The following is a 20,141-nucleotide window of genomic DNA, read 5'->3' as shown; positions in this document are numbered from 1 at the left end:
CGAGTTACCCCTTCTTTCCAATGCCCAGATGATCTGATTTCCAAGTCTTCTCTTGTGTGTGTGTGTGCGTGCGTGCGTGTGCAGCACCCAGCGTCATCCCTCAGGTCAAAAACGACCAGAACCAAAGCCGTGTGGTCACCTGGACACCGCTGTTGACAAAGGACTGGGGCAGTCAGCCCAAGGACTATCTGGTCACCTACCGAGATGCAATGGACAGCCGCCTGACAAGCTCCATTGCAGTGCCACCCAACCAGACCTCTGTGCTCTTGCCACACTCACTGCCAGGCAGATTGTACAAGGTTTCCGTAATGCCTCGAACCAGGCTGATGCAAGCTCCTCTAAGTGTAAATGGATCCTGCCTTGGAGACTCGCTGCCGCGCCTTCAAGAGGTCGTGCTGGCGCCTGGCCGTAAGAGAACAGTGGATGAGTGTGTGTGTGTGTGTGTGTGTGTGTGTGTGTGTGTGGTGTGTTTGCATGTGTGTGTGCATGTGTGTATGTGTGTGTGTGTGTGTGCATGTGTGTGTGTGTGTGCATGTGTGTGTGTGTGTGTGTGTGTTTGTGTGCATGCGTGTGTGTGTGTGTGTGTGTGTGTGTGTGTGTGTGTGTGTGTGTGTGTGTGTGTGTGTGTGTGTATTCTTGATCATGGCAAACAGAGCTCAGACGCATTGTTGTCCACAGCTCTGCTATAATTTCAAAGGCTACACGTACATCCCTGGTTTACAGATCATGGTGCATGTACTGCAGTAGTGCTTTTCTTTCACCTCACAAGTATGAAAGGACTGATGAAGATTATGTCCGAAATGTAACTATTCACACTATTCCCCAGTTACCACAATGGACCAGACTGGAGATCGACTCAAGATGTGTGATTCTTTTAAATGTACGAGTACCCTGTCTCTGCTCTCTGGCTTCGCTGTGTGTGCCAGGTCCCGCAGCACCTGTTATAACCAGTCTCACCATCGATGCCGACAACGTGGTCACGTTGTCGTGGCAGCAGCTGTTGGATGAGGAGTGGAATGGCGTGCCGACATCGTACCATGTCAAGCTCTTCATCGTCAACGCGAGTGAGGTGAATGCGCATGGCACACAGCTGCAGCTGAAAATCCTCAACACATCGGTTAATTCGTTCTCTTTCGATCTAAACCGTACGGTACCCAGTAGTCTGGCGGATCACAACTTGTTCCGTGTTGGTGTCCGTGCTATGAATCATGATGTACGTGGACAACAACATTGGGTTGGACATCTCAGCTCCCGACTCATCTGGAGCAAGTGTATAGGTTAGTGTTTGTCCTTTGTCAGTGTGTGTACATCGGTGCGTGCATGTCTGTATGCGTGTAGATGTGTGCGTGATGTGTGCGTGATGTGTGCGTGATGTGTGCGTGATGTGCGTGATGTGTGTGCGTGCGTGCGTGCGTGCGTGCGTGTGTGTGTGTGTGTGTGTGTGTGTGTGTGTGCGTGCGTGCATGTGTGGTACATGTGTGTGTACATGTGTGGGGGGGGGGGGAGAGTGATGTGTGCGTGTGTTCACTTGTGTGTATGTGTGTGTTCGTGTGTGTGTTGGGGGGGGGGGGGGGGGTGTTTGCACGTGTGTGTACATGTATGTGTGTATGTGTGTTTGTGGGTGGGTGGGGGGGGGGGGGGGGGGGTGTTTGCATGTGTGTGTGTGTGTGTGTGTGTGTGTGCACGTTTATGCGTGCACATGCGCGTGTGTGTATGTGTGAATTCTGGAACTGTCCTCGGGAACATATCTTCATAGAAGGGGGCAGAAGACGCCTTTTTTGCAATGCACGGTGCTTATTTGTTTGCAGAACCAGTTCAGAACCTGTCGTCCGTTATTGAGTGGCACAATGAGGGCATCCTCATCAGCTGGACATATCCCAGAGCTCGCGGTGACTCCGGCCTTCTCGCACCCAGCGAGGACGGCGACGCAATGTTCTTCTACGACCTGGAGGTATGCAGCTCGTCATCCTGCCTGCACCATCGGGCTGTCAGTGGCACGCTGAACTACACGATTGCGCTCAGCCAGTCACGGCTATGCGATGTACGCAATGTAAGCGTGCGTCCGTGTACTGGCCTGGACCGGACTCTTTGCGGTGATCCGAGAATGTTCTGTAAGTTCTTGCGTTGAGCTTTGCTAATGTACAACGGCTAGAGCGTTTGAAGTGTTTTTAAAGTTTTTTTGTGCGGGATGTGGGAAGGCTGGGTAGTCAGGGCAGAAGGCAAGTGTGTGCGCATGTGTGTGTGTGTGTGTGCAGGGACTAATTTACTTCAAAAAAATTGCATAGCAACAATTGCTACACACCCCGACGTTTGCATAGCAACGCAACAATTTTGCATAGCAGTTTTTTCCGTCGACAATGCAGTCTTCAGTGCACTTCCACTTATACCGTCAACGAACGCCGTGCTGTAATTCCTCAAACCACGAAGCGAGGACGCCTTCTCCCTGCACATCTTGCAAAATATCTTGGTCACAGCTCCGCCACTCGACTCTGCGTGATTCCATTCTTTTTTGGGATCAAATTCAGCAACCCACTTGTCCACAGTACCTTGCTTCACAGACATGCCGGCAGTGAAGATGCTTCCTCAATAAGGCTAGCAGAATTTTACAAAGATAAGTCCTGAACAGTCGAGATGCCTACTGCTAGTGAAGCAACGCGGTCTATACCTCAAAAGCAGGTGAAGTACTTGTCGACACTCGCTTCGTGCTTCTGGGCTGCACTTCCAGTAAGTAATTAGTTAGTTAGTTTCCAAGTGCACGTGCTGCGGTGCGCGTGCGGAGATAGTAGAGAGGTTTCGACCCGCGTGATTTGTGCTCTTACGTGAACGTCAATTTTTTGCGTCGACGCGAGCTCAGAAAGAGCTTTCGTTTCACGTTGCTTGTGAAGCACGTCGTTTCGCTGACGACAGGAGCGAAAACTGGGGGCGAAAACTTCAAAAAGTGAAAAAAGTGATTTTTGGTGAGGCCAAAGTCGCACAAATATTATTTATAGCTAGTTTAGGCAAAATCGACAAATCGAGTCAATAATCCCAACCTGATAGCAAGGCTAAATTTGCAAAAACTCGCGTCACGTCGAACGTGAGTTGACCTCAGCTCACGTCATGAACGGGAGTTTCGACGCCAAAATTTGCCACACCGACGTGAAATTTCACGGTGTAGTGCAGAACAACGTGAAGCGAAACCTCTCTAGTGTGACATAATATGGCCATGGTCCCGCGGCCCGCGCGTGCGTATGGTGTAAAATCTACCTGCAGTACAGGGCAGGCTGGACAACCACACACACACAGTCTAATCTAGTCACAGTGCATGGCGCGCCATCTCGTAGCGCCAAACCAGCCACACACACTGTAAAGCTACACATGTGCATGCGCTACGCGTGCACTACAACAAGTCTATGTCCAGGGCCATACTAACATGCATGTACATGTATGTAATTGTTGTGTCGCAGTTTACCGCGACTCACTACGAACTTCGAATCGCAGACACTGCGTTTTGCGTCGCAAACTGCGATGCGATACCGGTTAAATTAATCCCTGGTGTGTGTGTGTGTGTGTGTGTGTGTGTGTGTGTGTGTGTGTATGTGTGTGTCTGAGTGTGTGTGTGTGTGTGTGTGTGTGTGTGTGTGTGTCTGAGTCTGAGTGTGTGTGTGTGTGTGTGTGTGTGTGTGTATGTGTGTGTGTGTGTGTATCTCTGTGCAAGTAGTTACAAATGGCTAGTAAAACAGTGCCGCACACCGTAGTTTTCATGCTATGCCCTGGATCGGTTCCACTAGAATCATAGTTAGAATATGTCTGTATGCGTGTTGTATAGTGTGCGTGTGACACTCACGTCTTGTTCTGCTTTTGGGCGTGCTCATTGCTCAGGGTGGCAGCAGCAACCGCTGGAGGTGCTTTTCTCCGATCAGGACACACTGGTGGAGATTGCTGGCTCGTATCAGTATTACTGGAGTGTTGATATTTCACTTGCGCCCTATGAAGTCGGCCTGGAAAACAAATCCAGCGAGGTTCTCGCTCTCTACATTGACTACTTGCAAGGCAACCGGTCCTTTAAGCAGCAGGCGGTGCTGTTCGATGTCGGCAGCGCCGACACCCTCAACCTCTCCACGGCGACGAGAGAGCTGGAGTTCGGCGCACGTCACGTCTTCTCTTACGCCGTGTTCACCGCCGACTTGCCGCCGGCGCGCGCCATCGCGTTCGACGCGAGCAATTCGTCGCGGGACACGCGCCAGCTCTCTCCCGCTCCCCCGGCGAACTGGTCCCTCGACACGGGCAGCGGCAAGGTGGAGCTGGAGCTGCCGACCGACGATACGATACCGGGCGCCTTCTATCAGGTAATGGCCATGCCGGTCAGTGCCGATGTCGTCCCCGTCCGTCACCGCCTGCAGACAAGGCACCGTGCTCGCCGTCAGGTGGCGGCGTCGGCGTCGGGCACCGCCGCTAGCGTTTCCGAGCCGATCCCAGGACTCGTGGACGGCGTCCAGTATGAGATCTGGGTGCAGCGCTGCGTGCCGCTGCCGTCGCCCAGCACTGAGACGGCATGTGGCAGCTGGTCCGATCGCAAGTGGGTCGTCGCCGGTATCGCAGCGGCCACCAGTCCACCGACGACTTCCGCTACTGTATCTTCAAGCAGCCAAGCCACCACCACACCGACTGTGGGTAAGATTGCCATCATGGGCCAAGTCGAAGTGATTCATGGCATAGCCGGGTGTGCATTCATGTTCACTGCACTTGGAAGTAGATTACGACCTGTATTTAGAGGCCACTGTAATAAGAAACTACCTGCCTAAGAGACCACGTGTTTTAGAGACCACCTGTCTTTAGAGACTACCTGTCTTTAGAGACTCCTATCCTGAGAGACTACTTGTTTTAGAGACCAGTCATGTTAAGCCCCAGACCATGCCTCAACGTACACATTGACCTGTGCTGAAACACCACCACCTGTCTATAGAGACCAGTGTATTCTGTGTACAATGGGGTGGTCACAAAACACAGGTTACACTGCACGTAGTTTGGCATAAAAGGCAGTGTACATGTGTGTGTGGGTGCGTGCGTGCGTGCTTGTGTGTGTGTGTGTGTGTGTGTGTGTGTGTGTGTGTGTGTGTGTGTGTGTGTGCGCGCGCGCGCGCGCGCGCGTGCGTGTCTGGTGTTGTGTCCTCGTAGAACTGCTCCCCCCTACGGCCAGCTCTGGGACAAGCTTCTCTACTCTGCTGACCATTGGCATAGCAGCGTTTGTTGGCTTGCTGTGCGTGGTCGTTTCACTCATCTTCTTCTGCAAAGTGAGCTTTGTTTTCTCTGTTGCTTCCCTGCACTTCTTGTTATGAGTATGAGCGCAGTATGCTGCTACTGTGTGGTAATGAGCATGCATCAACACGTGTGTGTGTGTGTGTGTGTGTGTGTGTGTGCATGTGGGTGTGTATGTGTGTGCACGTGCGTATCGATGCACATACATTGTAGTTCGGAGCAGCAGTTACATTCTCCACCTACAGTCAACTTCGCTTATAACGACATTCGGCGGGGCATCAAAAAAGTGTCCTTGTTTGCGAAGTGTCGTTATACCCGAAGTCTCATTATATGTATTACAGTTGGATGGAACTTTGCTCTGGGCATGGACATTTTGTCCATATTCGCGAATTGTCGTTATATCCGCAGTCGTTATTAGCGAAGTTGACTGTATGTACTAATATGCACAGTTGGATAGTGGCTTTGTCTAGCATGTACTGTATGTACTAATATGCACAGTTGGATAGTGGCTTTGTCTAGCATGTACTGTATGTACTAATATGCACAGTTGGATAGTGGCTTTGTCTAGCATGTACTGTATGTACTAATATGCACAGTTGGATAGTGGCTTTGTCTAGCATGTACTGTATATGTACACAGTTCCGTTTGGAATTAGCTTTCGCTGTTAGGGGGCACGAAATAACTAAAGTTTGTTACAAACTAAAGTGTTTCTCTTCTGAACGTTCGGGGTGACAGACCTCCGACCCAAAACGAAATTTAGTACGTAACGAACCTGCTGGTGGGGTGATCTAACGAAAGATTTCGCAAACGAAAAATTGTACAGTACTTGTGCTTCTAATCAAGGCTGTGAAAGTAGGCATGTGTATTGTCCTCTGATGTGGATCAGACTACCAGCCACTGCTGCGCGTCACAAGAAAGCTGGAGTGCACAATGAGTAGTACTTGTTGCTATATTATGTACTGCAAACCTTGAACTGTATTGTCTGGTGGCACTGATGACACTTGTGTTCCTTGCAAGCTCGGCGTATCTTGTCTTAACCCCCCTGTCCGTGTCTCTTTGCATGGACTGATGCGACCGATAGGGACGGCAGTATAGAAGGGACAACTTGATGAAGACGAGTTCACCGCACTCTCCGTACGACTACACTAGCATTGCATCTCCCATGGTAAGCACACGTGTGCTGTAGATGTGTATTGTGTGTCCGCATTGTCCTTGTCTATGTCGCTGTGTGTATGCTAGGGTGCGTGCGTGTGTGCTTGTGTGTGCATTTTCGTGTGTGTGTGTGTGTGTGTGGGTGTGGGTGTGGGTGTGGGTGTGTGTGTGTGTAAGTTGTCATGTCTAACATAGCTGTTCGCTATCATCGCTTCCGCGATGGGCATGTCTGAGGTCTGAGGTGTGCGTGTGTGCGTGCATGTGCGTGTTGATTGTCCGCCGTGTGTAGTTACTTTTCTGTCCCGGTAGTTGTAGTGTTTTGTCCACAGTCTTGTGATGCAGTGAATGGGATTCACGGTCTTTGACCACTGTGGTGGTGGGTCTGATCTAATCACCTCCTACCGCTTTAGGAGCTGTATCTGCGCCTTGATCCTTGGGGTGGTGGCATTTCTACGGATGCGGAAAACTCAACCTCCAGCCGTGTCTTACGCGAACCGTGATTTTGTTTGTGATTGCCAGTTGTTGTGTTTGTTCCCGACTAAGCATTGCCTGAGCCCATCCATTGGTGATTGTTGTGCACAGCCATGTGTCCAGTCTCCACCAGCGGATCTCTGCCTTTGTTGTATGCTATGCAGTGGTGATGTGCATATTTGCGAGAGGCATTCTTGTAGACATGGCCTTCATCTGATTTTTGTTTTTGATTCCCTGGCGTTATGATTGTGTTTGCCTTCAGAACCATGGAAATGGCTCGGTGCTGCACCCAAAGATTACGGTAAGTGCACCCATTCGTCTGTGCTGTGGCTGTGTGCCAATCCGGCCTTGTACCCAGATATTGGTCCTGTTAGCCACTGCATGTTCTACGGCTGTATTTGTGGGAGTACATGATTGTATTGAGTAGGGGTGTATTTGTGGGAGTACAGTGTCATGTACTGAGCGTAGATAACCACTGCACCACTTGGTTGGTAAATTCAAGCCTGTGGACCTTTTTGTTGGCATGCATGTTGCGGCCATGCCCCATTGTCACAGGTCAGATCCAGCGCCGAACGCAGTGTTGACTAGTTGTTGGGTGTCCGATTCGTTACGCTGTCGCTCATACATTGGCTCGACCTTATTGTCTTCAATTCTCACGAATCAGCTTGCATAGGCGTTATCAACACGCCCGCAATGTCTACTTGTATGTTTGTTGTATTTGTTGTATTGCCTTTGCAGATGATCAAGGAGAAGCACTTGCAGCTAACGGACATTCTTGGACATGGCGAGTTTGGAAATGTTCACAAAGGCCAGTACACGGGTGATGGAGGCCGTGCTCAGGTCATCGCCGCCAAGGTCTTGAAAGGTAGGAGACGGCCGCCGCAGGGGGTCACTGCCTGCATCATAGCGATGTGTGCAGGGCAAGCTTGTCTTTCCCAGCATATCAGGACTTCTGCTGCTGCATGGGGTCACTGCCTGCATCATAGCGGTGTGTGCAGGGCAAGCTTTCCCTGGCATATCATGACTTCTGCTGCTGCTGACTGCTGCGGAATGCAATGGTTGTATCTCATGCCCTGTTTCTCCTTGCAGATCAAGCCGGTGACGAAGACAAACAGGCTCTGCTCGAGGAGATCACGCTGATGTCGGTGATCGCAGAGCAAGGAGAGCACGAGAACGTCATCGGCGTAAGTAGTTTGGTGTTGGCCATCTGCTGACTAATATACACCGTGGCGTTAGGTGTAATCCAACCCCTGCACAGTTTGTGAAGCTGAGATCCAGCGGTTGGATTTTCAACTGGGACTGCAGTACTTGTACAGGCAATGGCAAATAAAATCCAACCCCGGGTTTCCTGCACGATGTCCGTGCATGATCACATGGGAGCTGTGTGGCTTGCTCTAACCACGCTAGTCCCTTCGCTGCTTTTTCTGCCACTATGGCTGTATTGCTAGCGTTCATCCATGGAAGACGTGTTAGGCCAAAACAAATAATGACCTTGTTTCCGGTCGCCCGACCGGGTCACTTTTTCCCAAATTCTGAAACTTTTTTTTTGTCCCAAATGTATACAAACGGTGGCAATGCCATGTGTGCAAGTGCACTCAACGAGTCATAACTCAGTCAAATCTCAACCGAATTCCACAATCGAAACACCTACAAGGTAGCAGAGATTTTCAGCTGTCGACTCGAAAACCTCCGGGGTCGATACGAGCTAGAATAACGGAGCTGGAAGGACTCAAACTGTTTGCTTGATTTCTCAGGATGTACGAAAACAGGAATACACCACATGCTGTACAAGAACAGTGAGTCAATCAACTTTGACATTGACCCTTTCCATGATATATGTACAATGTACATGTGTAGGTGCTCTTGTCCATCAATACCACAACGATTGAGGAACCAAAAAAAGTATCCAAAAAAAGTTTCATTCCGGCCGACCGAGTCTCCTTTTTGAGGGGTTGCCGACCGGAAACAAGCCTATTTTTTGTTTTGGCCTTATGCTGTGACTATTGTTCAAGCTTTGGTGTACAGTGGAACTTTCAGGTCATTGACTTGGAGATAGTATCATGAGTGCTCGTACGCATTCCTATTTGGAACTTGAGATCGCAGTGTTGCGGTGCATGTGTTGTTCCCTTGTATCCACTGCTATGCTAGGCACCAACGTATGGTTTAAATGCCTCGCACTGAGATTGCATGCAAAGGCCGTTTGTCCTGCGCTGCATCTCATCCTAATTGTGGCTACTCATACGCCAGACAACACAGGACATTGTGCGGTTAGATTGTATTTACGACGCAGGGGCGTCGGAAGGTATTTTAGTGTTGTATGGTCAGCCATCTGAAGTACAATTTACCCGTGGGGGAGGGGTGGCTGAGTTGGAAATTTTGGAAATTTAGAGCCCAGATCAATGCATTTCATAGATTCACGGGGTACCTGGGTCGAAAAGTGGTACGGTCAATACCGTAGTGACCGTACCGTGTCTGACACCCCTGACGGCTGCGCTGGGCATTGTGTTTTTGAGAGATACCATGGGCGGTGAACCATTGTCCTATAACTGCAACTCTTTCTTGCTCTGCTTGTCTTGGTCCCCCCCCCCCCCCCCCCGTGCAGATGGTGGTGGGCGGCTTCTTTCGCGGTCTGCCGTGCATGGTCATGGAGTACATGGACATTGGCGATCTGCACTCGTACTTGGATAGGCATCGCCTGTCCCACGATCCCAAGTCCTCCAACCTGGCTGTTCTCTGCACCACGCTGTCGTCCAAGGAGTTGATGTCTTTTGCATCGCAGGTGGCTCGTGGTATGGAGCATCTCTCCGTCAAAGTCCAGGTAGGAGTCTCGGACACGTGAAAAATGTCATGCCAGCTTTGGTTGCCAGTACCGGTATAGTCTCCTATGGTCACCATTGGTGTTTAGAAATCAAATGTGTGTGCATGTGTGTATGTTCTTGCAGGTTGTACACCGTGACTTGGCAGCACGTAACATTCTCATACAGTCGACTGGCGGTGACCAGCTGAATCTGAAGGTTGCCGACTTTGGCCTGGCACGCTCCATATACCGGCGGATAAACTACAAGAGAGCCAAGGGGGTAAGTTCAGCCCTTGTGTCTGTAGATGTCTGCTCTAGTGTGTAGTGTAGATGGGTACTCTGCAGGGTCAGTACACAGGAGTGAACAAGGTAGAAATGCAGCGTTCACTGCATTCTGGCAAAAAACGTTGCTTTTTTGCATGCGAAGGTCACCTAAAACTATCTATTTTCAGATCCCAGAGTTTAAGGCTGCTGCTCTGATGGAAAGTCCATTATCTTGAGCGCTTTCTACAGCTCGGTTAGTATTCTCAAGTCAGTTTCGTGGTGGTTAAGCATCCTCTGAATTAGCAAAGGCAAAGAATTAATCTGCCACTACAGTTGCGCTGACTGAAATCCGACCCAAAGTGCAAACTGGCGCCCTGGACCAATTTCAATTACGTCACAGTACTTGTACGTGTGTACGTCCAGCCCCATCCGTACTACTTGCCACGGTGCCAAGGGCCGTGCAAGCTGAGGGCACCAAACATGCACTTCGGGTCGGATTTCACCGAGCGCAACTGTAGATAGTGTATGCACTGTAAGCGAAGCGAATGGAGGGCCGCTGCGATGGTTGCTTAACTTGAGGAGAATGAACTAAAATGACGAGGTACGAAGGACGAAACATGAACAACAAGCAAACTCACCTAGGATTCCGAGCCCGCGCCCATGAGCTGGATCAAGGCAAGCAGATTCTGTGCCAGTTGCTGCCAGCTGTACACCTTTCCCGCGGATAGGGGTGAAACGAATATACCGAACATTCGACTATTCGTTCGTTAGGCCACAGCGAACGAACATTCGTAGTTCTCACGAACATTCGAACTTTGAAAATGTGCGTACGGTACGATAAACCCGTAAAAACATCACGATCAGTCACGATCGTTTCACACACCGCCTGTAGAATATGTGTAGCTGCGTGCTTGTGACCAGCGCTGCGCCAGGTGGTACACGACCCGCGCGCGCGCGCGCGGTTCACGATCTGAACCGGCACTTGGCTGGAGTCGGGGCGACGACATGTAGACGAACATCGAAACAAAGCACGAGTACTCGTACATGTACTTACATATTTTGGCTGCTCGCTCTTCCTTTGACTACTTCGTAGTTTTCTTTTGTTTCGAGTTCGCACTGTTCCCATGTCAGAAACTGTTTTCGGTCGTGCTCCCCGTTCTGTTGTTTGGGATCATTTTACAAAATCCGAGGATGAGAAGTCAGCTACCTGCAGGATTTCCCGCAGCGTATGTTTATAGTATGGCAAAACGGCGAGCAACCTCTATGCGCACCTGAAAACACAACTACGGTAACTTTCAGCATTCTTCTGTCGTCTCTGGGAGTGCAGTTATTTCTACGGCATCAACACTGAACAGGAAGCAAGTTGATGACAAACGTTGCTGTGACGCAACGTTCTGGTCCTCAGCAGTGGCAGTATGGCGTTGCTCAGTTGGAGGCCATTGTGCCTCAACTTTTGAAAGCATCATAAAAGACGTACTGTAAAGTTAGACACTTTCGCAAGTGATACAATTTCGCTACTTTCGCGGCCATTGCGCATTCTGGAGAAGAAAAATCGCCACAAACTGCAGTACGTGCATTGTAGACAGCACAACTACAAGATTCAAAAGAGGTAAAAATCGAAAAAAATTCTCATCACAAACCAGCCGCATTCATGAAAACGCAAAATGTGTGCGCCACAAAAGTTTATTGCTATACTGTATTCAAAAATTCCACTATTTTCTTGCCTATGCCGGTTCGTGCGCGAGCACGTGCGTGCGACGAGAATGTTAGAGAATGTTCGTTCGTTCGTTCGTTAACATCAAGAACGTTTGAATACTCAAATTTTATGTTCGTTTCAGCCCTACCCGCGGAGGACCACCGGAACGCATGTTTGTCCGCGTCCTGGTTGAGAACGATCCGTCGGAACCGGATTTGTGTTTTCAGTGCAGCGACTTTTGCAGAGACTGTCGGTAGGCTGGCGAGCTGCGTGGTGACAGTGTCGGCAGTCGTCCAAAGGTCATCCTGCCGATCTTCGTACTGACCTTCAGCTTCTCTTGCTGGCTGTTGGCCTCTCTCTCCGGCCGTTCCATCTCCTTCTGTTTGCTGCTGCTGGAACTGGCGAATTTCTTCGCAGCGCTGCTTGTAAAGTGACTTGTGGGACACAACACCGCTCAGCACACTGGCGAAAGGCTGCTTCCGCCGCTCGTGGGTCGGACTGGCGAGCCATTCGGATGTGCCGCTGGTGCTAAATAACACCATCGCTTCTATTGCCACCAGCGAGGCATTCAGCTTTTTTTCTCTTCAGTTTGTCAAGCACGGCAAAGCAGCGTTCGCTGGTGACGTTTGTTGTGGAGACACTTTGTGTGGTGGCCCTGGTGTCTGTCGACATGTCGTGGTGCTTGCCGCCAGGAAGGTGGTCTGCCAGCAATCACCGTGCGTAGGTGCTAAATGCACGCATCAGCAACTGAAGACCTATGAGTGTGGTGTTATCGTGCTGCGGTGCTGTGAGAAGTGCTGTGTGAACGCCATCAACTGCAACTTCGGCACCTGCAAAGACCTTTGCTGAACCGTCCAGCAACTCCTGGCTATCCGAGCCCCAGCGGTCGAAATTGCAGCACAAGGAGGCGTACACCGTACTCATGTCTGTGATGGTGACAGACTTATCAGCCAGCTTCCTCCAAGGCGGCCCAGTCACAAGCTTGCTGATCAAGCCCAATGCCCTGCGGGCTGCAAGGTAAGCATCATTTGCAATGTCATCCTTCACTGCAGCATGTAGCCTGCTAGTGGTACCCAGCGCTTTGCTGTAGAAACCGGCGATCTCCTCTCGCAAATGGTACACGCCTGCGGCATTATAAAATAAAATGTTAAACCGGTTGCCAATGAATCTGGTCAGTGGGATGGACCGGATGCCCTTGTTTTGCAAGTATGCACGGAACTACCTGTGACTGCCGGACTGTTCGTTGCAGTGCGCCTCCAGGGCCTTGCAGACGGTGTGCACCAGTCGCACTGTGCCGGATTCACACGGCTTAGGAAACTCTGCCTGCGAAGCACTTGCAACTGACACCTGGGTTTTCTTCCATTCTTTCAATATTTATTGCGCTTGCTCGGCCAAGCCCACAATGAAGTGCAGACCACAGGAGGAGCAGGGTCTGTGTGGACAACAGCATCGAAGCTGTCGAACGTCACCTCTTGCTTGTAATATGATGCCGGGAGTGGGCTGAGTATCCCCAATGGGGTAAAAGTTTCCCCATCTGGTACGTTTCCATGAGATGGGCAAGGTCCTGTTGGGCATCAGCAGTTCTACCTTCCTTGGACTTGAGCTCTTGGATTCGCTCCACGTCTCCACGGCCGCGCTGGCCTTCCTTTGCTTCTTGTAATCATCTATGCAGCTCTGAGAGATGTCCTTGTGCTCTTATAAGAGAAGCTGGTAGCTTGCTGCTATATCACTCTGCTCTTTCAGATCAGCCTCGCCAGGACTGCCAGATTCGAGCAGATGATTTTAGTGTTGTCTGTGTCACTCTGTGCCCGGCTCACCTTCTCACTGCTGTGTTTGCATGTAGTCTTGACTGTTGACTGTCCGCCGTATGTCTTGACTGTTGACTGTCCGCCATATGTACGTATCTGCAGCAGCAGCAGCACGTGTGTGTGTCTGTGTCTGTGTCTGTGTGCACTTCTGTGCGTGGTAACGAGCGTGTTAAATTGCAACAACAAAAAACTCCTGTTTTAGTGACTAGTCTACTTGGCAATCAGACTCTGTCGTCTGATTACTCTTGGTAGCAACTGCTCCCGAGTTGTTTCTTGTCTTCTACATGTGAATATCACTGCACACAGACAGGCAGTGCACCTTTTACCTGCTAGAGTGCCCAATGTCTGTTCTGCGTTGAGAGGTACACAAAGAAAGGTTAGGGCGTTTTTGTATTGTAACTCAGAGTTTCATGGTTTGACAATCAACAAAAATAAGCCCTGACTTTCCTGTGTGTACCTCTTGTGTCTATAGCGCTATGTGCTCTAGCCGTGCATGTGTCTAAGGGTCTGTCCCTAATTATCGATCGTTTTCACGAGAGAAAAAAAAGTTTCGTTTATGGGTGGGTAGGTTGAGGAGAGTTTCGTTTTGAAAATTATTGATAGCTGAAACATCAATCCATTCTAACTGTCAAGTCGGTCTATTTTTCGTTGAAGGGGGTGGGTGGGTGGGGGAGGGTCATAATTAAACTTTTTCGTTTCGTGAAAATTATCGATATTGTCGGATGGCCCCTAACGTTACCACTAAATACTGTAGTCATGCTGGGTCCCTTCAGCTTGTATGGTTATTGTTGTTGTTCTCTTCCCATCTGGCTGTGTGTACCTAGACCCGTGTGCCGCTCAAGTGGCTGGCTATAGAGTCTCTGCGCGAGGATATCTACACGGCCGCCAGTGACGTGTGGAGCTTTGGCATTCTGATGTGGGAGATTGTCACTCTCGGCGGCCACCCGTACCCAGGCATTCCGCTGGGCCGTCTCTGCCAGTTCCTGGAATCTGGCTATCGCATGGCGCGGCCCAGATACTGCAGCCGCGAAGTGTGAGTACCCGTGTCCCAGATGGTGCAGTGGTGTGTGTGCAGTCAGATTTCCAATCGAGCGGTTGCAGGTTAGATTCTCGGCGATCATGGTCGCACATTTTCTTCTCTTTCTTGTTCTCCTGGCCGTTCCGTCAGTCTCCTGTGTGGTTACATGTACCAACAATGGAGCTGTTTGTTATGACGTCCATCTGAATTCTCGTTGTTGTTTTTCTTTGCTCTGTTCCTTGGTTCGTTACTGCCGTGTGTGTTACAGGTATAGCATGATGAGGCGGTGTTGGGAGGCCGATCCGAAGCTGCGGCCCAGCTTCACTGAGCTTGTGGATCAGCTGGACATACTGCTGGCAAGCAGCGCGGTAAGGAGTGTGAGTGTGCGAGCGTTGCCACGCTGTCTGCATGCCCACCTCCACACTGCACTCTCCTGACCGGAGTGTCCAGTGTGCACATGATTGCGATTGGTTTATTTAGTGTCGAAGAACAAACATGCAGTGTGGCCTTATGACATGAGGCCGACTACAGGCACACGAATATAAGGAAAAAAGGAAAAGATTAAAAGAAAGAAAGAAAAAAAAGGAAAATAGAGTAGGGTACTGTAATTTCACAAATTTTCGGTGTGCTTTTATTTTCGGTAACCAGGCAGGCACAGTGGGTTGGTCAAAGACCATGATTGAGATACGAGAGGTACCTGGTTCAAGTCCTGCCTGGGAGCGGTTTTTCCAGCCGTGCTGCTACCCACAGTCAACTGGGAACTTGTGGCCAGGCACAAGGGGTACATGGATGCAGCTAATGGGGTCGCTTTCGGCACTTGTGCCAGTGGTTGTGAGACTTACCCACTCACCCCCACCGTTAGGCGCTGCATCTGCCGCTAGGGTTTATCGGGTGTTAGCGGCCGTCGTGAGTTCCCTTCGGGAACGGATACGATAATTTACTTTTTATTTTTTTTTTATTTTTTTTTTTTCGGTACTTTCGGTGCAGCTGTTTCATACATAAAATTTCAATACACCGAACAAACACTAACACGCGTACTCCCATAGGGGACTGCTTCTCTGTACCGAAAATTTCTGTTCACCTAACCTGGCCTTTTGCCCTCATACCGAAAAAATTGAGCACCGAAAATTTCTGAAATTAGAGTATATGGCCCAGAATCTGCGAAAACCAGGCTTAGGGTGAAAATCATTTTTTGAGAAAAATGATGTTTTGTAAAAAGGTTGTGTCGCGTGGACGATCGAGTGTAGTGAAGTGGAACCAAAGAGAATCTCGCTTGTTTGAAGAAGTAGCAGTCATGGCAGGAAGGGTTTTAGCAGTCAGGGAAGTCAAAGGGCTTCCGGTAGAATATTCCCTGCTACTCCTGTAGTCACAACGAAGAGTTTTTGAGCTGATCGAACGGATTCCATCTCCTACACTCAGGGATGGCGAAATTTCTGCGCTAGCTGCTGCGTGCGGAAAATGGTGAAGAAATCGTCTCCAGTTAGAGTCGTGATGGCGATAGCGAGGAGAACCTGGATGACATCGATCCAGCCAATCGAAGTACAGTGATACTAGCTGTTTCTGGGCCTCATGCAAAGGGAACACGCGCAGCAGAGCTCATACGTTTGCAGCAAGTTCACCAGGAAAAAGGCTTGAAGCGCAGTGTGAAAACTGTTTTGAATTGAAGTCCTTGGCGATGAAGTGCTACTGAATGCCAGGCGAATGAGCGAGCAGATCGAGAGGCCCCCACTCGAGACTTTCCTCGCTGGACAGCTAGCTGCAAGGGATTGTACCGCATGCTGATATTTCACTTGCTGGTCAGCACCAAGCAGATACTGCAGCACGCCAGCACACTATGCGCTTACTACTATGAACAGTGGAACAGTTTGAAAGGCTGTATTCTTGCTTGTTTCCGAACAGTTGTAGTAACTTGTACTAGATTCACCCTTCAAAAGGTGCCATCTCAACTGGAGTCGGGTTTCCTTGTGGTTTGTAGCGCCAGAGCATGCCAGTACATGTATTCAGCCCCAGAATGTGCTGAGTGAGGAGCAAACAAAATTCATGCAGAACTGTGCATGGCCACTACAGCCTGCAGCACCAAGGGGCCACAAGGCACAACAAGCCTGCCCCCACATGCCTACCTTGTCATGTCACCTAAACAAAAATCATCCATGTCTCTTCCTTCAGGACCTCTCTTCATTTCTTTCCTGTGATAACAAATTTGTGTTTTTTTTGGATTTTTTAACACAATACCCTGGTGTGTTTGAGATACTTTTAATACCACTATGAGTCGACACACACCTGTAATATTTTGTTTCCTGACCTTCCATGCCCGGTAGAAGCTGAAAATGGAAAAAAGTCATTTTGTGAAATTTCACCCTAAGCCTGGTTTTCGCAGATTCTGGGCCATATGATGTGCATGTGAACTGGGTACTGCTGGTGTTTGATTTAAATTCATGTGTGGGCTTCACACAACATGTTCCTTCCCACCATACTCCTGTGAGAGTGTGGAGGCTATGCGATTGCATCATCTTTATTGGATATCGAGTACGTCATTATTTGATATGTTTTGTATGGCATCACATGATCACAAGGCACTGGTTTGCCACTCTATGCAAACTGCATATGCGATGATGTCGTTCACATAACCTCTATTGGCCACATGCAGCACTACCGTCGAGGGCTGCCTCCCCTCGACGGTGGTGCTAGCATTCTCTCTCACCTATTCCTGGTCAAGAGGCGAATGATGACATGCATCCTCGCCATACCTCTGCAAGAGTACTGTAGACCGGCTAATTTTAGCAGTTAAAAATGTGAGCATTTTCTTAATCTGGGCCATTTTGCAATGAAATATGTTAGCGATCCGAGTTTCAGAGTATGACTAGCAAGTATTCGTATTTCACGACTCCCTGATGACTACATGCAAAATTTGATTGGCGCAGCGAATCTTTAGCGAAAACACTCCTTTCGCTAAAATTCGCTAAAATATCACCGGCGCTAAAATTCACCGTTTTACAGTAGAGTGCACAAGTGTGTTAGCCTTCTTTCCATGCTGGTTGTTAGTGGTGTTCTAACGATGTCATGTTCTCTTCCCTGTGTCGCGCTGCAACAACAGGGCTACATTCACGTGGAGGCCAACATCCATGCGGTGCAGCCGGACATCATCGACGAAGTGTCGGACAGCGACTCTGACGCAGACTCTCCCGCGCAGCGCTGGCCAATGGACGCGTACAGCGAGCTGACTACGCCCGGCTTTGCTTGCACGCCGGACGGCTATCTGGCGCCGAAAGACAGCGGCCCCGCTTTCATCATGCCGGACCCACTGCCGGCATCATCAAACGGCGATGTCCGGGGCATTGCGACCGGCGGGGCCGATGACATCGAAAGCGGCGCTGCAGTTGATGGCGGCGGCGGTAGTGGGGTGCATTCTCGGCAAGGCTCTCGTCGCGGTGCCTCTCGCCGTCAATCCTCCGTCAAGAGCCACCGGACTAGTGTCGTTCAGAGCTTGTTGCCGTCGGCCATCCAACGCATGATCTCGTCCGCCGCTGGATCTATCTTCCGTGCGCCCAGTGTCGACAGCCTGGACAGGGGGCTTGCCAAGACACAACAGCAGCAGCAGCAACAGGCATCGGCCGAGGCAAGCACATCTTCCATGGCCACAGCGAATGGATTGCGTTCGCCTCGGTCGCTCATCCAACGCCGACACAGCTCCTCTGACGTTCCCAGCGATGACTCGAGTGTCACCTTGACGGATATCCGGCGCCTCTCCTCCACTGATTCCAGCTCCAACGCGGACAAGTGCGATGGTTCGGCGGCCGTGGCACGCTCCACGTCCAATGCGTCGAATAAACCGGCCGTGGTCAGTCGTCTCAACTGGCCGTCAAAGTTGACATCCCAGCGCGAGTCCGTTGAGTACACAACGGTTGTCAGTCCGCCGGTCGCCGTACACGCCGTCAAACCTGCGAACACGCCACCTAGCAAGCCGGCCTTACCGCCTAAGCCTCCGAGAGTTGTGGTGTCGCCGAAGAACTCTGCTAGCAGTTCGGCGTCGCCCCGGGGATCGCGTCGGAAACCGAATCTAGTCCTTCCCGGCTACATTCAGCCTAGTCCTGCTGTGAGTAACGAGTCGATTGCGAGGTCCAAAGCAGGCTCGCAAGACACGCTGGGCGATGTGTTTGAGTCGAAATCAAACTCTGTCGAGTCACTATCTCGCCTTCCCGCCAACCCCATTTCCCAGTCGTACGGCAGCCAAGGCAGTAGCCACCTGACACAGGTAAAGCCTGCGTCCAGCTTGCCCAGTCTAGGGTAGAATCATAGCAAGCTGCCGATGGCAACAAGATAGGTTGCTGCCCGTGGTCTAGCCCAAGTGCACCCAATCTGGGTAGCCGGTACAGCTCTTTGTTGGCACATTCTGTTGGGTCAGTCGCTTCAGGAGAGATCATCCGCTCAACGTCGTGGCGCCACATGGTCACAACCGTTGTACACACACACACACACACACACACACACACACTCACACACACACACACACACACACACACACACACACAGCCTGCGTATGCACGCACACGGGTCATATGCATGACTGCCAGCCCAACTGACCACCACTACGTTAGTAGTCATAGTCGCATAGATGTGCACCATGATTGAAGAATGCATCCAAACTCCAGCTCAGCTCATGTTTAGCAGTGACTTTGTAGAGCCCAGTCCAGTACCTATCCACAGTACGGTCATGACCTCAGAATCTCCAGCTCCACATGATCAGCAAGTCCGCAGAATACCAACTTCCTGTACATATATTGAACTCCAGTTTGTCTGATTTATACGACATTTGACACAATTTGAATTCTCGTAACTATGATCTCTATACCTTTCTCAGCAACACCGGACAGACCAAGCCCCGTTGCATATCCATCAATATCTGACAGACCAAGCACCGCTGCATATCCATCAATACCTCAAAAGACAGACCCCGTTGCATACCTGGCTAAACAGCCTAATCTTAGCTCAGTGTGTGCTTCAGTCGGCTCTTTGTGTCATATCCCACTTTGCTCAGCAGCGTGCGTCCGGGATGCATGATTACACTCCGGCATCTGTCTTGAATCTGCTGTATCCTCGGCGTGCGTTGGACTGAAGTTTAGTGTTTGAGTGGTATCATTTTGTAAACAGTTTTTTTATGTCTTGTTGCCAATATCCAGTGGCGGATTTCATCAGGCTGTCAGTTATGCCTCCTTGCTTATCACGACGTATACCTCTCAAACTATCTCCCCTCCCGAGTCCCGTCTCCTATTTTACTATCTTGAGATGTGATCGATACGAATTTTACTTCTATAATAAAAAAAACTGGCTTAGTGAGTTATGCACTGTTTGGTACGCTTTTCTTTTCTATTTGGAGTGTTGAAAGAACATAAAAAGCAAATTTCAATAACAGCTATTGTTGCTTTGTCTCTTTTGTGTCTATGCATGCTGTTCTTGGCTCTGTAACTGCCGTTAATCGTGCTGTTAATTTACCCCTGCACTACATTATGGCTCCACCCCCAACGTCTATTCCCAGTACAATCATACGCCATGTAGAGTGTTCCATTCTGCATGGCGTCTGAGCGAGGGACAGAAGCGGGAGTACCCCTCTCCGGTCAGAGAACAGTAGAATCATACACAGTATCACTATGATGGGTTTGCGACGTAGACCACTCAACGTCTCAATTTCAGAAAGTGTGT

At 50.1% G+C, this 20,141-nt stretch overlaps 1 protein-coding gene across 1 annotated transcript; it reads left to right on the top strand.

Moving 5' to 3' along the window:
• The first annotated feature begins 58 nt into the window (after nt 1-58).
• Nucleotides 59-19,853, top strand: LOC135818135 (uncharacterized). Its single transcript, XM_065331467.1, has 14 exons — nt 59-408; nt 927-1,277; nt 1,809-2,111; nt 3,862-4,653; nt 5,158-5,273; nt 6,320-6,403; nt 7,124-7,162; nt 7,600-7,726; nt 7,951-8,045; nt 9,464-9,679; nt 9,804-9,938; nt 14,251-14,459; nt 14,713-14,812; nt 17,539-19,853. Exons 1-14 carry the CDS (start codon nt 210-212, stop codon nt 18,730-18,732), a joined length of 3,960 nt encoding a protein of 1,319 aa, XP_065187539.1. The 5' UTR covers nt 59-209; the 3' UTR covers nt 18,733-19,853.
• The last annotated feature ends 288 nt before the right edge of the window (nt 19,854-20,141 follow it).

The sequence above is a fragment of the Sycon ciliatum genome, chromosome 5, assembly GCF_964019385.1.
Source record: "Sycon ciliatum chromosome 5, ocSycCili1.1, whole genome shotgun sequence".
NCBI classification, from domain to species: domain Eukaryota; kingdom Metazoa; phylum Porifera; class Calcarea; order Leucosolenida; family Sycettidae; genus Sycon; species Sycon ciliatum.
This window is presented reverse-complemented; position numbering and strand designations above follow the sequence as displayed.

Bases quoted from the DNA above. Each gene is read 5' to 3' on its own strand.
- LOC135818135 (XM_065331467.1), top strand. From the start codon at position 210: ATGGACAGCCGCCTGACAAGCTCCATTGCAGTGCCACCCAACCAGACC. The intron at 6,404-7,123 runs GTAAGCACACGT...GTTTGCCTTCAG, and splicing joins CTAGCATTGCATCTCCCATG to AACCATGGAAATGGCTCGGT. The intron at 14,460-14,712 runs GTGAGTACCCGT...TGTGTGTTACAG, and splicing joins AGATACTGCAGCCGCGAAGT to GTATAGCATGATGAGGCGGT.